We start from the raw sequence: 18820 nt of genomic DNA, 5'->3' as shown, positions 1-18820 counted from the left end.
CTGGTTTCTATATAAATTGCAAGCCTGTACTTCTCAGGAGTCCCTCTGCTGATCCTCTCTGTAATCATGCATGAATAATAGTTTCAGTGCTGACATCTCTCTGAAATGTGAAAGCTTGTGCTGAGATATGCAGGCTTGTCATATCAGTGTTAGAGGAGAGGTCTGTAATATGTTGCTTAACTTTTTTCTTGATCATCTTAAGAGAACACTGCCTTAGTGGACGAAGGGAATGATGCACAAACAAAACAAGTCAACTTTCTGAAATATGCATGTCCCCTTTCAGCCTCTCATGACTTTGTGTGTGGGTTTGTTTGTTTGCTTGTTTTTTAACTGGGAATATAGTCCAGATTTTGTAAATGCCCTCACTCCCTTTTTGGTGTTCTCTAAGACCTCCAGACAGTGAGAGGCTGACACCGTGCCAGCAGTGTGGTTTAAAAAATGTCATTTGGATCCAAGATGAAGAAATACGAATCTTTTTGCAAAGGATCTTTTTTTCATGTTAGCTAAATATTTGAAACATTTTCTGTGTTTGTTTGGGGTTTCATGTTCCAGCACTGAAAGAAAGTTTCTCTTCTCTCTCCATTGTTGGTATGTTGTTTTTGAATAATTCATTGCGTGGCAGCTGTTAAGAAAACTGTCTCTTTAAAATGGAATTCTTCTACCAGGTCTTCCATCCATTTCAAGCAGATGTGGTGGCATATGTTAGAAAAGTAGGCTTTGTCTTTGTAAGAAAAAGATTTGTGTGAGTATTTTCTTTTTTTTAACTTTTTTAAACAGGATCTCTCGATTCTTTTTAAGCACTTCGAGGGGCTTCCTATTTCTCTAAAGCAAGTGCAGTGCTGATTTGTTCTGCCTCCAAAATAATAACCAGGATGAAGTACTAACAGCTTGAGTTAAGAAGGCTCTTCAGCTATTGAGTAAGATTTTGGTGTTGCTCTTTTTTATGCAGCATTTACAAAACTCCTAAAGAAAGTGATGCTAAGAATTAGGGAAGATGTTATCGCTATTTTCTACACAACCTGTGGACAGAAATCAAGATGAGGGTACTGCACTACTCTTGAAGGTGCATGCTTTTAGGATGAGAGGCATTGTACCCAAGTTGCAACGCAGGAGATTCTTATGAGATGGTAGGAGCATTTTTTGGCAGTGAGCGTGGTCAGCCACTGGAAAAGCCTGCCCAAAGAGGCTGTGGAATCTTAATTGTTGAACACTTTCTGAGTGAAGCTGGAATAGCTCACTGTAACTCTATGTAAGTGGGCCTGCTTTGAGTGCAAGGTTAGATAAGAGAAGCTTAGGTTACTTCATTATATCCATAACGTTATCCTATGAATCTGTGTTGAAGGGATACTTTTTATGAATTTTGCATTTCCTGTAAAAAACATTTGAGGCTCAGGTTGGTGTTTTGCGTGTCTTTTTTAGACTTTTTTCTTTTGGTTTTGTTTTGTTTTGTTTTGTTGGTTTTTTGGGGTTTATTTGGTTGGTTGGTTGGTTGATAAGTGAGTGGAGTAGAGTTTTGTGAAACTGAGGAGTGACTTCTTACTATTCCAGCAACGTGGTTTTGAGGGAGAAGTGTGGAAACCCAGGGCACCGGGAATATTTCTCTCTCTGCTCTGGGGTGTCCTGACCCCCAGGGGAGCACTGACTTTGACCCTCATTCATGGAGAAAGTTTCGTAGACTTCAAGATAAACTAGAATCCACAAAGGTGTGAAATAGATTATAGAAAGTAGTGTAGGTGTATCACTTGGTGAGAAATTTAGGTTTTGGGATTTTTAGTATGTTTTGGATGGAAGCAAAATGGAGGGCACAGGGTATCATCCTGGGTTTCTTCTTCATGCTTCTTCTTCCTTCTTCTTCATGGGTTTGGGTGGCATTTTGTAATTGGGCAGAAAAGTCGGCATTCCAGGCTCTGTGAGATCAGTTATTGGGTTAAAAGGGAAAATAATCCAGGTGTCAGTTCTTAATTGGATAGCTTAGTCTTAAAAGAACTTTTAACAAGAGACTGTTAGCCATTTTGTGCCTTCTAATGAAAAACTGCCGAGCTCACAGTAGTGAGACAGTTTTACTGACAAGAAATAATAAACACTTGAGTCTGAACATGAACTACCATCTCAACTGCCTTCAATCCAGACCCAGAGAAACCAATGACTGGAACCCCCACGGAAACTGTGTTTTGGCTCCAGTGTTCATTTGTTGACTAAGTACAAAACAAGACTTTAATGTTTTTTAATCAAGTGTCACAGTTCAGTCAGTGAATTCAAAGTTTCAAGGTTATCTACAGTTCTTAAAGTTTGGGATTGCTTGCTGTCAAAGGTTACTATTTGAGCAGGTAAATCTCAGAAGAACTAACAATTTAATTTAGAAGAACTAAAGAAATTCTGTTTTACAGAGATTTGCCTTTCTTGGCTTTGGCTTTCTTAAAACTAAATTAAGGTGTGGTATTTTCTCTTGTCTGCTAACTGCTGTGGGAGCCTGAGGTTCACAGTGTTCAAATGAGCTATTAGGTTTGGAAAATGATACTGTAAATGGTACTGTACTGTACAGAATTTGGTCTGTTGTCTGAATTTACCTGGTTTTATATTGGATGGTAGCTTTCTGTGAAACTTTTGCTTGACTATGAACTTGACTGTGATCCTGCGATCCATGGTCAAGAAGCTCTTGAGCATGCGTCTTCTACAGTGCATGATGGGTCATGTTACAAAATAAGGCAAATGTAAATGGTCTCTTTTAGAGGCTTGCTACGCCTACTAAATCCTGCACAGTCTAGTGAGTCTCTGTAAAAAAGAAAGAAGTGTCAATTGGGAGATAAGCTTTTGATCTGATTTTTTAATATACATATATCTATATATGTTTTTAGGCAAAAAGATACCAGCCTAGGTTGTGCTTTGGAAAAGTAAGCTTATCTCCTGTTATTGGTTCAAGCTGGTGTTCATGACTTTAATGTCAACCTGTGTGTTTTGTTTTTGCAGCAGTCAGTTTTAGATGTTGAGCTCATGCTAACTTCATTGAGTTGGTGTCTCTATGATTTTCTAGTGGTCATCTACAGCTTGAGATCAGTCAATATAGTAAGAAGTTCAGCTTGTTCAATACATGGATAGGCAGAGGTAATAAATTCATAGGATCATATGATGATTTAGGTTAGAAAAAGATCATGTCCTTCGTGTGAGGTGGTTACCTGAGGGAATGGCATGACCTGTGTCAGGGCAGATTTAAGTTAGGTACTGGGGAAAGGTTCTTTTCTCAGATATTCTATATAATCCAGCTGCTCAAAGCAGAGTAAACTGAGGTCAGACCAAGTGGCTCAGTGTGTTATCCAGATACCTGCCTGTGCTTTTAAGCTGCACGGTTTCCTGGGAATATGAAGTTAGATTTGTGTGGTTTTTGTTTTTAAGGTTAGGTTACTTGTTTTGGAGGTATGTGAATTCATTTTTGGGTTTCTTTTCAGTGTATAACTGTTTGAGAGATGGGAAGATGAGATCTGTGAAAGAGGTCATCTGGAACTGAGATTTTAAAACATTTCCCTTTTTCAAAGGGAAGTTGTTTAAGGAAGACCTGTTCATTTGTCTGGAAAATAGAAAAATAGCTTGTGTGATTCTTAGTCAGACTTGATGTTTAGGATGTTGTGTAGACTTGCTGTTTAGTTCCAGTTTATATGAGATTACTGGCATGGATTTTGGTGGGGTGATAACAACTTGGCTGTGTTATATGATAAAAGCGGTGCTTTTGTTTGGCACTAGGCTGTAGAAACATGGGCATCTTGGGATGCCTTCCCAAGAGCTGATTTTTGGTTCCAGTAGTGCTAGTACCCCTTCTGAACTGATAGTGTATTCCAGATAGGAACATGAAAGATGTCCTGTATTAGCCACCTATCCACATGGAGTGTTTCTTCTTAAGCATTGTGAGTAGTAGCTTAGCTTTGTATTTCCTGGTATGACTGTGTATCATCTTCAAATGCAATAATAATGAGAAAAAAAATAGTTGATGATGAAATCTGCAGTTATGTTATTTACTTCCCTCTGAAGTGATACAGAACAGGCAGGTGATAAATGTGGAATTACTTTGCATAATATGGAATTACTTTATGTTTTTAATCAGTTGCTATGATTAGTGAATTTAATTTCTTATATGAGGTTGTAACATTAGTGTCTCTATTTTTCTTTATATGTGTCATTAGTTCTGCTAAAATTTTTTTTTCTATTTCCCTCTAGGAAGCAATTCAAGTTTTCTGCAAAGTCTGAGCATTTATGTTATCTGACTGAACTGACATCTTGGTAATATGCCATTTTTGCAAGCTTCTCACTACCTTTCTAAATAGATATGAAGTGGTCTGGCCTTTTTTAAATTTTATTTTTAATTATTTTTAAATTTTTACTAAGTCCTCTAGTTGTAACAAGTTAATTGTTTTGAAAATCGAGAGAGACATTCTGAGTTCTTTTTTTTTTCCCAAGACTAGAGCATGTGGGTCACAATTGTAGAAGACACAGGCTTAAATAAAGTCTGACACTGATAGCTTGCTTACAAAGCCAGTTACCTTAAAAGCTGCATTGTTTACTGGAGATTCAAGGTGTGCTGAAGCAACCATGTCTGGATCTCTGCATGACCAGAGAGGAGATCCTTCTCCTGTTTTAGTAGCTGCAAGAAGGCAGCATGGGACAGGTCCTCTGGAGAAATATCCTCCTGTAGGTTTTATCACCTTTTGAGGTGTCTACTTACCTTTCTGTTGCTTTTTCCAATATTTCTTATTTTCAGTCCTGCAGACATCTAATGAGAGCAACTTTCTGTCCTCCTTCAAAGGCATATGAAATTTTCATAAGGTTGATTTGATAGGCTTGCTCTTGATATTCTAGAAGATACTCATTTTTCCAGTGCCAAAATGTGTATGATTTTTTTTCCTATATGGCTGGAAAAGTGTGTATTATTCTCGATAATCCTCTTTTTTTTTCCCCTTGGCACAATGGCTTTATTACTATTTTGTATTATTTTTGCCTTTGTTGTGTGGTTCAGTCACTGTTCTCATAATGCTATACCCCATCTGAATTTTTTGTTTGTTTATTGATGGTTCTTGTAGTGGCAGCATTTATCTCTACTGTTGGGAAGAAAAATTGTTAATTTTTTTTCTAGAAAATAAACAATTTCTTTGCTTCAGATTTCACTGTTTAGTCTTTGGCTCTTCTGCCTTAGAAGTGTTTGGATTTCTGCCTGTGGTTATCCTGAACACTTTCTGAATTCCTGTCCAGACAAGCAACTAGTTGTATTGATACTGCCTTTTTCAGGATCTGTTTAGGGTAATTTCTCTTTTGTCTGTTATTAATTGTGTTTTTTAGCATGCCCACTTTTAAATTACTGGTGGCTTCATCTCATCTTGAATAGTGATGTTGAATAGCTCTTCCTGAGCACCACAAAAACCTACATACCACGTGTAGGATGACCTCATGCACTAACTTGAAAGGATTTAATATGTGTCTGGTTTTCAGAGGGTTAAAAATAATTCTACAATTAGGAAAGTAATTCAGGTTCTGAGTATATGTTTCTCACCTATTTTGTCTACTGCAAAACCAAGCTGCTCTTTTATTCTTCTTTAATGGGAGGTTACTAGATTTATAACTAAATCTCAAATACTATAAAATAATACTGATTTTTTTTTTCTCCCATTGTTTACTTCTTAACCATGAGAACTGGAAATCTTCCTAGTCTTTTTTGTATAGGACAATGCAGATTTGAATGGGTGGGTGTTGGATATGTTTCTCCGCAGTTCACAGTGGAACATTTGGTACTCTTCTGCACTGGAATAGTTCAGATTGGTGTGGAAGTTTGCTGTTTGATAGTTCTTTTTTCTTAGTTACACTTCACTGAACATAGGGGAAAAAGAGATGACAAAATTACAGATCAGACAACCTTGTTCAGTATTTCAGTGTAAAATTTAGGGAACATGTGTCACCATTCAAATTCTGAAATGTTTTCCAAACTGAGCTAGATGAGAACCAGTATTTGTGAGCCAGGGACAGTAAAATCTGGTGACTTCTGCAGTACAAGAACCAAATGTAGTAGGTTGTAAGCAAGTGTAGCCTGCTCTGTTAATTGACTAGCACGCTGGTCAAGTTCTGGTAACAGTACAATTTTCAAAATGTTTTGAAAAAAATAGTAACAGCTGTGTTTAAATTTTAACAGTTCATTTGTAAAGGCATGGGCTTTGTGTGTTTTTTTTTTTCTCTAAGCAATTTGGGTTACTGCAAAAAAAAGTTAAATGAGCTTTTTCATTTTTGATTTCTATTATTTTTCCCTTTTAAAGATGTTATGCCATCCCATGCGCAAAAGAAAGGAAAAATATTTAGTTCAAGTTTTAGTACAACCAACTGGTCCTCTGCCAATGAAATTATTTTAATCTGTAATGTAGTCTTCAATTAACTTCTGTTTAAATAAAAGGGATTTCAGAAGGTTTACTTTCCAGCCCCTTTATTGAGAGACAGATTCAAAATTATGCTTTAACATAGTGACACAAGGCAAACACTTGAATATAGATTAGTGTGGTTATATATAGTGTGTGTATATATATATATAAAGTGTGGTTAAACTGAACAGTTGCTTTGCCTTTTCAATTGTCAAAACACTTTTGAATCTGAAAGCCACCTACTTTGAGGATTTTCGTCCTCTATATTTTGTGAGCTTTCCATCATTACTAGACTGAATAAGATGACTTAGTTTGCCAGGATAGTAGGATTTCACCTTAAATCTGAGTCTGTTGTTTGGGAAAGGAACTTATTAGCGTACTAGAAGGGCCATTTTCTATGCTGATACAGTACTACCTGCAAAACAGTTGCTTAGTTTCTGTGAAGTGACATAAAAGTTAGTGCCACCACTGTGCATGCACATCCATGTACATTGTACAAAAGTCTAAAGCTGGGTTAACCCAAGTTAATAATTTATTCCCCAACGACTTACAGCTGTGTCACTTTATATGTCTCTTCTGCAGACACCAAAGATGCTAACAAGGAAGATTAAGCTTTGGGACATTAATGCCCATATAACCTGTCGTCTGTGCAATGGATACCTGATTGATGCTACTACTGTAACAGAATGCTTGCATACTTGTAAGTAGAAGTATAATTAAATTAAAGTTGCTGACTTGATTTCTGTTTGTTTCTGGGTTTTTTGTTGTTTTTTTTTTTTTTCTTTAAACTTGCAAGTTTAAAACATGTTGTATGGTTTTCAGTTGAAATTTCACATAGCTATTGTGCATCAGCCAAAAAACATGTGCTTTACTAGACTGCTTTCCTTTAACAGATGATTTGCTTTTTTAACAAAGCAAATGGAGGGAACATTAAAGCTGTACTACATAAACTTGAAGCCATATACAATTAGTGGTAATGTAACTATTCAAGAATGCAGTCTGTCTTCATGCTAAAGGAATGTGGAATACCTAGGTCTCACTTCTATTACAGTTGATGTAGCATATGTTCTCCAACTGGAGTCTTTCAGATGTCTCTTTCTCTCCCGTTCCTCTGCAGAAAACAGAGTAGTTTATTGATAAAGAATAAGTATGTTGTATTGAATCCTAAAAATAAGCCTGTATTCCAAAACATTGTGATAAAGCAGTTGTTTGTTGATAAGTTACTCCATGAATTTCTATTTTCATGTAAGCGAAGGATGACTTAAAAGCTTGCAACCCATCCCATGTTTTGAAATTTTTCTGCCACAATATTTATATTTATTCTGGTAAAGCTAGTAGGTTGTATAATTAGCTCAATGACTTAGTCCTAAATTTTCTTGGAAGACAATTATTTGGTGACTCTATCATAAAACAAAAAGTGTCGGCAGACTTCATCTTCTGTATCTGACAAAGGGGAAAGGCAATGTTCATGATTTGTCAGTGATTATGTTTTTTATTATATTCCATTTAGAAGCTCTGTTTATCAGTCTTGATAAATTTGTTGCACTTGTCAACACTTCATGTTGTTCTGAATATCCTTGTAGAATCTAGGATAGTAGAAGGGTTTGTTCTATGATTCCAAGAATCACAGAAATGTTCTAGAATCTATATTCAACCACCTGGTGGTGGAAATATATAGATGCACAGCCCTACAGCACTTGCTGCAAAAGTCAGGAAATGCACCTTACTACTTTTTCCTGCTGCTTTTTTTGGGGTTTTCTTTTTCTTGTTTCTCCGTTATTTTGACAGTTTATATTTTATGAATACTACTTTGCTCTGTGCCCTGTATAATTAGTTTTGTGAGTAGAGGCACAGAGTCCTGTCTTTTTAACAAAACTTCATACACGTTGGCATTGTTTGTATTGTGTAAGATAATGCTAATGATGTATGCTCCTGGAAAAGCATCCTTGCAAAATCCGTCATGAAATTACCCTGTCTGTTGAGACAGCGAATTCTCTTCTAAATTATACCACCTTGAAATTTTCATTCTCTTCTACTCCAAACTGCACATTTTACTGATCTTTAGCCATTTAAAGACTCTTCAGTAGTAAACGAAGTTCTTGAGTCCTTTAGTGGACGTAATTTGGAGGACCGAGGCCCGCCTTCTCTAGGAACAGGGCAAATTTTTGGAAAACTGAATTTAGGAGAAAACAAAGTGTTTTCACTTTCTTTCCTGCTTATTTCTCTGCTGTGGTTTTAGTTTGTTGGTGACAGGTAGGCCACTAAGTCAGTTGCTAAAAACTTCGTTAGTAGTAACTAAAAAAAGTCAAGTCTTTTTTTAGTTTGTATCTGTTCCTTGATTAAACTTCTCGGTTAGATGATATCTCCAGGTCTTGCTAAAGTTGTGTTTATACTGTCAGTTTTGTTAGTGTTTACATGTGAAAGCTGCCCTTCTATATTATGAAGGGGAAAACCTCACATTATGAAACGTATCATCTTCTGATGCATCAGGATGATAAAACTTCAACTTGAACTAGATACAGAAATTAAAAAGATCAAGAGAGGTGAAACTGTTAAAATAAAAAAGTGATCATTAGCCTTGCCTGTTCCTTTTCTGATGAAACCTCTCTGATGTGTTTAAGAAATCAGAAAATGTACAGCTAAGTTCGTATCCACAATCAGTGCCTGTATATTTGGGTAAACAGAGATCAGAGAGACTGGAAAACCAAAGTAATGGAAAATTCTAGAAATAATATTGTTTCAGACCACAGAACGATTTCCATATTGCCTCTCCATTACTCCAAAGACTTATAGTTTCAGGAGAGTTTATAATCCCAACCTGACCCCAGAAAAAAAGAACCTAGTTGGCTGCAGCACCCTTCATAAGCCATCTAGTGGCATTTATTTGGATGCTGTGCTCAGACTGAAACCTGCCAGAACATTAGCTAACTTGTGACCAGTTCATTTTAGGAGGAGTTAGTGTTTACCTAGTCCAAGCTGGAATATGTGCTAACGTGGGATGATATTTTAGATATCTCAGAATGCTTTGGGTTGGAAGGGAATTATAGAAGTCACCTAATGCATCACCACTGTAATGGTCAGGGGCGTCTTCAGCTGCATTTAGTTGCTCAGAGTCCTTGGTGAAGCTGTGCTGGCTGTCTGGAGTCACCTTCCTGTCCTCCACGTGCCTTAGCACAGCTTCTAGTACTCATTGATCTTCCCAGGCACAGAGTTAAGGCAGACAGGTTGGTGATTTCCAGGTCTCTCCCTTTCTACTACTTCCTAAAAGTGGAAGCAGTCTTTCCCTTTTGCTAGTCACCAGGGATTTCATCTGACTGTCAGGACCATCACTGTTAATGACTTGGCAACTACATCAGCCAATTTGAGACCGTGGGACACGTCAGGTCCCAGAGACTTAAGTGTATTCACCTTCCCAGGTGTTTGTGAGTCTGACCTTTTCACACAGTAGAAGGGACATTATACACCCAGTGCCTCCTTTGCAGTTCATCTGTGTGAGAGCTGTGGGAGGAGAAATTGCTAGAGAAGACTGAGGCAGAAAAATTGAATACCTCAGGCTTCCCCTTGTCCATTGTTACTGGCTTGCCAGTCATTTTTATCTGAGGGTTACACATTCTTTGGCCTTCTTTTTGTGACATAATTACAGAAACCCTTATAATGCTTCATATCCCTTGCCGAGTTCAGCTTCAGCTGTGATTTGGCCTTTCTGACCCTTCCCTACCCAAGTTGGCAACATCCCTATACTCTTTCCAGGATACCTGTCCCTGCTTCCTCTGTCAGATTCTGTTTTTATTGACTTGGTAGGAATGGAGGTTGGCTTCACTTTTGCAAATGGATCTACTGTTCTGGCACTCTGCTGGAACAAACTGCTGTGCGAGATGAGGCTTTGTCTAACCTCTGCCACCCACAGTGCTGTCAACCTAGGTGTGTGAATGCAAAACACAATGCAAAGTTATAGTACTTCTTTACTGTTACTTTTTTTAGTCAGTGGGTGTTTGTGTAATTGTACTGTCTTCCTTTTTGAGAGGTAGATGGCACTATAGTTAAAGAAATCCTTTTGTTTTGTGTGGAAAGTGCATTAATACCAAGACTACATGAACTAGTGCACTTCAAGAAAACCTCCCTTCTTTTCTCCATACCTTTTCAGTTGTAACTTCAAGTGAGTAAGGATATCATGTAGTTGTGTATTTTATCAGTACTGTTTTGGGGCAGGAGAGGAGAGTGGTGTATAAATAGTTTACTTTGAAAAAGACGGGTGATTGTGTGTTTGCGTATAGAACCGTGCAGCTTAATGGTGAATGACTACTTGAGCAACTCCTAGCAGGACATTTTGCTAATAATGAGGGTCTGTGACAGTGTAATTTTTTTTTTTTCTCGTGGAAATTCAGCTGTAGTGTACTCTGTGAAAGTTAGAATTAAAATAACACCAAGATATCCACTTTCCTGCTTTAGAATCCTTTTTGTGGGTTGCCACCACACACACTTGCTCTATATGTCGCCGTGGTTTTATTGCCACCACACACAGTTGTTCTGTTGGTGGCCATGGTTAAAGCAAATATGTTTTGTTTAATATCTTAATGGCAAATAGTTCCTGTAATGTCATCCATGCAAGCTGAATGTTGACCTGCTAGAAGTTTTTCTAGTAAATTTTGAAGTTAGATTTTGTGTTGTGTACTGTGTTAAGGTTTATGATAGGTATGGATGCTGTAGTTCTAGTGCATCCTTTCCCTGTATCAGGAAAATTTATGAAAGGTACTTGAAACTGTGTTCTGCAAGATTAGACATGGTGCACATATGATGCAGAAAAATTAACTTATTTCAGTATTGTGCATTCTGTGACTGTATAAAAGCAGACTTCTGTTATGCTACTTTTATTCCTTTTTAATTGTGAATGTCTTTTTTACTAGTCTGTAGAAGCTGCCTAGTGAAATATTTGGAGGAAAACAACACCTGTCCAACCTGTAGGATTGTTATACATCAGAGCCATCCATTACAGTATATTGGGTAAGTATAAAAGCAGAAGTCCAAGTAGCTTCACTCTAGACTGGTTCATCCCCTTTGATACAATAGAGCTTCTCTCAGAATTTTCATTCTTGCTTATCAGCATGTTAAACATTGAAAAAGAAGTATGAAGGAGATTGAGAAGGAGATACAGGATGAAACTTCTGCTCTAAGTTTGCAAGGCCTTAGCACAGCAGCTTGTTCCAGACTTACAAACAAGTGAACTATACACTCAAATGTTTAATTTCTGTGTGATTTTAATGGGATGTTGTCATTCATCATTTTGTATGCTTGGGTTGTAAAAATTATATATATGAAACATTTTTAGGAATTACACTTTTACAAAATCATCAAAAATTAGTCTCAGTTGAACAGTGCTTTTCAGTGTCTGACAGTAATAAGAGAAATAATTTTTAACTTTATTGGTCATTTAATCTTTCAAAGGTCTGCTTAGGTTATAGGAACAGAATGTCCTAGAATCATCATAAAATGGTTTGGGTTGGAAGGGACCTTTGAGATCATCTAGTTCCAACTGCCCTGCCATGGGCAGGGACACCTTTTATCTAGACCAGGTTTCTTAAAGTTCCATGAAGCCTGGACTGAACATTCCCCCCCCCCAGCCTCCTTTTTGGGGGTGGGGTATGCACAACATCTCTGGGCAACCTGTTCCAGCCTTGCCAATCTCACTGAAGAATTTCTACCTATTATCTAACCTATATCTGTCATCTTTTAGTTTAAAATCTTTCCCCCTTATCCTATCACTACATGCTTGTGTAAAAAGTCTATTTCCAGCCTTCTTTTGGGTTCCCTGCATGTACTGGAAGGCTGCTCTGAGGGTTCTCTGCAGTCTTCTTTCTCCAGGCTCTACAGCTCCATCTCTATCAACTTGTCTTCACATGAGAGGAGGTCCATCCCTCTCGTAATTTTCATGGCTCTCCTCTGGACTTACTCCAACAGGTCCACATCCTTCTTATTTTGGGGGCCCCAGAGATGAAAGCAGTGATCTAGGTGGGGGCTTTTGCAGGCAGAGTGGAAGGACAGAATCACCTACTTCGATCTGCTGCCAAGTTTCTTTTCATGCAGCCCAGGTTGCACTTGGCTTTCTGGACTGCAAGTGCACATTGCCAGGTCATGTTGATTTTTCCATTTGCTAATATCCCCACGTCCTTCCCCTCAGAGCAGCTCTCAATCAATTCTCTGCCCAGCCTATATTTGTGCTTGGGATTACCCCAATCCAGGTGCAGGACCTTGTATTTGACCTTGTTGAGCTTTGAGCTTCACATGGACCCACCTCATGAGCATTCCTTCTCCAGCATGTCCACTGCCCCACACAGCTTGGTGTTGCTGGCAAATTTGCTGATGGTGCCCTCAATCCCACTGTCACTGACAAAGATGTTAAACAGCATTGATCCTAGTACTGACCCCTAAGGGACAGCACTTGTGACTGGTCTCCTCTTGGATATTTAACTGTTGATCACAACTCTTTTGAGTGTAACCATCCAGCCAATTCTTATCCACCAAGTGCTGCATTAGTCAAATCCATATCTCTCCAGTTAGGGAGAAGGATCTTGGGCAGGACAGCATCAAATGCTTTGTGCAAGTCCAGGTAAATGCCATAACTCACCCTTTCTTCATCCACTGTCTCTGTAACCTCATCGTAGAAGACCACCAAATTTGTCAGACACGGTTTTGCTCATACTGAAAGCCATGTTGACTGTTGCCAATCGCCTCCTTATTTTCCATATGCATTTGCATAGTCAAATTGCATGTTCAGCAAGTATTTTTGTTGGTTTTTTCCTCCTTTTCTTGTCAGAAAAGACATTATCTTTCTTTTCCTTGAGTGCTTTCTTTCCATTTTACTCCTGCTGATGAAAATACATTGTAATGGTGTGTTGGTATTAGCTGTTGCATATCAAGTAGTGTTTTGTCTTCCATTATAAAGAACTTGTGTTTGCTCATAGCATTTTTCAATGTGCCTTTCTCACGTCTGTAACAATTTCGGAAGCAGTGGTTTTAGCAAATGTGTCTGATTGCACTTTTGCAGAAAACTGTCAGTGTTTTATACACGCTTACATTGCTCAAGCTATCCTCATTCAGGAGCCTGTAACTAAGTATGCTGTCTCCACATTTATATAATACACTCATACAGGAGTATGAGTGTATAATTAAAGGGACAGGTACATGCAAAAATAGGCAAGAATGAATAAATGATGTGTAAGACAACATGTTTGCCTTGGTTCAAAAACGTGGTTTTTGTGCAAAAAGGGCTAGGAAACAGCATGATATTGAGAGCAGCTGGAAGGCAATTTGTTATTTGTTTTTTATTGTTGAATACACTTCAACTTAAGTAAGCTGCTTAAATTAGTTGTAAAATATTGCCCCATCGAAACTGAAACAGACTTTGCCCAGCCTGCTTTTGGATATATTTTATATATTACCTTTTTTAAAAAATAATTGACAGTCTGGAGTATCACAGGGTGTTTGAAAATGGAGATTTAAACTGCTGTTCATCTCTCTCTGTCTGAAAAATAGGTAAACCAAATGTGTCTCCTTGTTTACATTTCTAAATACTGTTAAATAACATCACAGAATCTTAAATTCTTTGGGACCTAAAGATCATCTGTATGATCTAGTTCCAACCCCCAAATTGTCACCTCTGATTTAATGGTGGTGTCATACTTACATATTTTTGTTCAAATAATTTTGGCAATGTGTTTGCAGTCCATAAATGACACTTCGTAATCTCAGCCTGTACAAATGGGATTGCTGCTGGTGAAAATGACATGAATTTAGGATAAGTGATATTCTGAATCTTGTTGTAGTGCTACTTACAATATTGTAATTACTGTTTGTACATGTCTTGATTTGTCACCATTTCTGTACTTGCTTACTGATCTCCACTGCTGTGAAGTGCTCATGTCAGTTGATAAAAAGCCTGAGACTACTCTTGTAAGCCTTTTCTTTCAAGTCCGATTCAGGACTTGATACTGCAGACACTTTTGAGATAATGACGTTGCAGCAGCCAAGGCAGACACTTGAAATGCTTCTATGCTATTTCTTATTTGGAATTTAGTGTAATATTTAATTTCTTTGAGACCATAATTTATTTTAGATTAGAGCAGGATTTTTCTAGGTGAGCTGGGGATTAAAGTTTAGAATATTAACTGGTCCTACTGTTCTACTTGCAGTGGGATTATTACCTTTTTTTCATTTGAGCTACACTACCTCTACAGGCTACTTAGCTAAATAATGTTTCTCACAGTTACTCTGTCCTTTTAAGAACAAAGTAAAATTTAATTTGTTGTGGTCTTTTTCTGTGAACTTGTCTCATGCATTTTAGAAGATCCTAGTAAAGATAACTAATTTAGAAATGGTAGAAATTAGTCTGTAGGGGTGAAAAACAAGCTATTATTGATTCTTTTGTAATAAAAATGAGTTTATCTCTTAAGTTGGAAAAGAATTTTAGATTATTAATGACATACTTGTCTTGATGCAGAAGATTATACTCAGTGGGGTGAATTCTTCTACAGCCTAGTTTTTCTCAAACTTTCATTTCTTTTCTGTCTTAGCTTTTACTTTTTCATAATTTCTTTTGTGTTGCTGTTCCTTCTGGTTTAATAGAAACACTGATTGAGAAGTAAAATTCTTCTTAGGTGAATTTAGAGATTTTTGCATATGGTTACTATTGGAACATTTTTAAAAGAAATGTTTTCATTCAAGATTGTGAACTTAAGCTTTTGATTTTGCTTTTGGTTTTTTGTTGTTTTTTTCCTGTGTAGTCATGACAGAACAATGCAAGATATTGTTTACAAACTTGTGCCAGGCCTCCAGGAAGGTAAGTTGTGGTGTGACCTTTTTAAAGGTCAGTTTGCACATACTTCTGTGACATTAAAGAAAAAAGAAAATTTCAAATGATGAAAAAAGGGGCCAGGAGGCAACTGAGAAAAAATACAGTGGAAAACAAGGCTCTTTCACTTGTGTAATTTTTAGCAATTACTTTAATTTCGTACCTGTACTAGCAGCAACTGAGTGTGGGGGTGGTGGGAGGCAACGTGGGATGTTTCTTCCAAAAGCAGTATTATGTAAAGCAGAATAGTCATTCAGCTTTTGAATGTTGCCATTCCATAACACAAATTTGTTTTTGTTAAACTGTATACCTGTTGTGCAAGCTTTCTAGAATTCACAAGGGTAAAATGCAATTTTAAAATGCTTTTAGTTTCTGCTATTTTGAGAGTTCTTTTTTGTTAGAGAACTTTCAATTACTGTTTTCATAATCCTCTTTGACACTAGATCTGTTAAACTAAAGAAATACTTTATAAATACTGCTCAGTGGGGTATTTTTTGTCTTAATGTATGTTAAAGCTTTCATTTAAATAGAGTATTTTAATCTGTTGAAGCTGCTTTTTAACCAGAGCATTTTCAAATATCAGTGTGATTAAATAGATACTTTAAAAATTATTTCTGGGATATTGAAAATCAGAACTATGAATAAAAATTCAAAACCAATGTTTTGACTGAATTACAGTCATATTCAAAATGCGGGATATTCAAAATTAGCTACAGTATTTAAAATTCCATCTCATTCTAGCAATAATAGTATAGTAGTAATTATAAAGATAACTTTATACTTTTGTAATTCTGAAAAATAAGATTAGGCATTACGTGATGCGATCGGAGAGATAGAAGACGGTAAATAATGACACCACTGCCACTTGTTGGCAATCCTTAAGTGGGAAGGGATTTGGAATAACTTCATAAATATTGCATTAGAACTTTATTACAGGAATTAATATTTGCAATTTTAAACAGCGGAAATGAAAAAGCAAAGGGAGTTTTATCACAAACTGGGCATGGAAGTTCCAGGGGACATCAAAGGGGAGACTTGTTCTACAAAACAGCACCTAGATTCTCATCGAAATGGTAAGTAGTCCTTTATTTATTCTGTCTTTGGTGGGTGACATATAGTAAATTGATGAACATATCTGTTGGAAGTATGTGCCCAGTGGGTATATTACAATTATAATTGTTTCCTAACAGCAAGGAATAGAGTCAGCATAGGATTGTTGCCTTGTCCCTTATTTCTGCGCAGAATTTTTGGTTTTAGCTGTTAATTGCATGTTGCTTGTGGCAAAGCTGGTCTCCATTGTAGTGCCTACATGGGGACTGTAAAATTACCCAGCTTCTGGGCTGCTAGCAGCTGAACTCCATCAGTGTTCTCTTTAATGTCACGGGCTGTTGGCTGCAAGTGTTGCTTGAGCCGATAAGCACAATTTGGGAATAGCAAATCTTATTCTATACTGTAGTCCTGAAACTTACTGTTTTAATTGTATTTGCACTGCTGCTGAGTATTTCTGGGGTTTATATATGAAAATAATGTATATGTATCCCATATATCTGGGTTTTTTTATCTAAGGTGAAACTAAAGCAGATGAAAATATAAATAAAGAAACTTCAGAGGAAAAACAGGAAGAAGATAATGACTACCACCGAAGTGATGAACAGGTGGGCTCATAGGGCATGTTCAAGTTTTGTCTTGTGTTTTAGCCGTTGTGTTTTGGTAAGGTAACTTTGATAATCTAACAGAGAAGAAAGTAAGTTTATTTCAAGCTACTTTTTCTATTCTCTGATACAAACACAATGCAGTTTGGGCAATGCTTTTTTGTAAGCATGAGGTTTTACCTTTGGGTTTTGGCAGGAATGGAGAATACATTCAAATCTTCATGCAAATGTCTTTATAGTTTTAACTGTTTATGAGTCTTCGAAGTTTGCTGTCAAATCAAATTCATGGAATTTTTCACCTTCTACAGGAATGTACCCCAGCATTACCATGATTTATTAAGCTGAATGTATATTGATAGTTATGAATTAAACCTCTGGTGATTTTAACACCTTCAGTGCAGTTAGCTCAGGGTGCATTTGCATTGAGAGCTGCAGGCTGAGCTCTGGATGGGAACCCGAGGCAAGAGGCCAGGAACTGCCAGCCCTTGGCTCAGGAAGGGGCACAGGGACCTGTGGAACCAGCCTGGGGACTGGACACTGAGACACAGCAGCAGCTGAGACTCCCCAGACTTTGGTGCTGTGAGGGTATGAAAGCCCAGGGGTTCCTTTGTTCAGGGCCCCTTCTCAGAGGCACCAGCTGGAGCTGTTGTTATTTACTCACTGCACCACGATTAAGCTGTTTGAAGGACCTGGATGTCTGAGACTCTGCTATGGGAAACCTGGGGTTGAGCTGGTGAGGAATCCTGGTCTGACTGTGAGTGTGAGGGGTGTAGCTATGATGGGATTTCAGTCCCAGCTTAGGTCATGTGAATGGGACTGCCAGAGTGGCTCCTGGATGGCCAGACAGGTTTCCTTAACAGCACTCTTACTAACTTATTACATGTTTTGTTTTCAGCATTTAATACGAATACAGTGTTAGCCCTGTATCATAAAAATATCATAAAAGCAGGGAAGCCCACTGTTAATTTTAGAACACAAAGCTTGTTTGAAAGTGAAAATTCCCTTTGGTATAAACAGGCCATACCTTTAACGTTTTCTGGTTATGCAAGTCCAGAGGAACTTTAGCTTGGGTTAACTTTCTTCTCAGTTGCCATGTAAGGGAACTTTCAAAGGGATTATATTTGTTACTAGATCCTCCTAGTGCAATACAAGCATACCATCACAAAGAGTTTAGACTGTAATGAATAGCTGGCTGGGAGAAAAAGTGAGAATTTGAAATATTTGCCATATCATTTGTATTAATTCTTTTTAAACATGTTAAAATTAAACTAGATTAGCAGTTGCATTTACAGTAATAAATTATGTTAGAAGCAATCATTAAGAATTTACAATGGTGTTCTTACTGTTTTCTTGCTCTAGCTTTTAACATATGGTCCTCTTAAGCTATTGACAGCCTGTGAATTTGGACTGAAGAAGCCTTGTTCTGACATCAGAAATTACTATTTGAACATATTTGTCTTATCACTTACCACTCAGGTTATGAAATCTTAGAAAATGTGGTTTTCTTAATTGGCGTTTCAGTTTAAAGAACACTAGTACTGTACCTCACTGTATTGGATTAATAAAACCTGCATGTGGAATACATAAGACTGCAGAAAATTGTTGCAGCCAACTCTTGATTTTTTGCCTTTACCTGAAGGTAAGCATCTGCTTGGAGTGCAATAGCAGCAAACTGCGTGGATTGAAACGAAAATGGATTCGTTGCTCTGCACAAGCAACAGTCTTGCATCTAAAGAAGTTCATTGCCAAAAAACTCAACCTTTCTTCTTTCAATGAGGTAATATTTTAATTTTTTAAAATACGTTTCCAGATACAAAAACTTGAAGGGGTGGGTTTGTTCCTTTGCAAAAGTATGTCTTTTATTCTGATCTTATTTTCAGAAAACAGACGCACACACTGCTTCTTGAATTATATAGCGAGTTGAGTTATATAGCTTC

General features: G+C 37.4%; 1 protein-coding gene across 9 annotated transcripts in view; it reads left to right on the top strand.

The window, feature by feature from the left end:
* PCGF3 (polycomb group ring finger 3) overlaps window positions 1-18820 on the top strand; it is a 53906-nt gene that overhangs the window by 26439 nt on the left and 8647 nt on the right. For 4 of the 9 annotated variants that reach the window (XM_059873265.1, XM_059873262.1, XM_059873263.1 and 1 more), the window contains 6 exons: window positions 6969-7086; window positions 11291-11387; window positions 15164-15219; window positions 16194-16304; window positions 16798-16886; window positions 18523-18660. In XM_059873265.1, the coding sequence (XP_059729248.1) occupies window positions 6978-7086; window positions 11291-11387; window positions 15164-15219; window positions 16194-16304; window positions 16798-16886; window positions 18523-18660 (600 nt within the window). In that variant the 5' untranslated portion in view covers window positions 6969-6977. Of the gene's footprint in view, window positions 1-777; window positions 918-4206; window positions 4270-6953; window positions 7087-11290; window positions 11388-15163; window positions 15220-16193; window positions 16305-16797; window positions 16887-18522; window positions 18661-18820 lie in introns of those variants that run through there. The other 5 variants (XM_059873258.1, XM_059873260.1, XM_059873259.1 and 2 more) reach the window with 3 other exon arrangements.

Source organism: Haemorhous mexicanus, chromosome Z, assembly GCF_027477595.1.
Source record: "Haemorhous mexicanus isolate bHaeMex1 chromosome Z, bHaeMex1.pri, whole genome shotgun sequence".
Taxonomy (NCBI): Eukaryota; Metazoa; Chordata; class Aves; order Passeriformes; family Fringillidae; genus Haemorhous; species Haemorhous mexicanus.
This window is presented reverse-complemented; position numbering and strand designations above follow the sequence as displayed.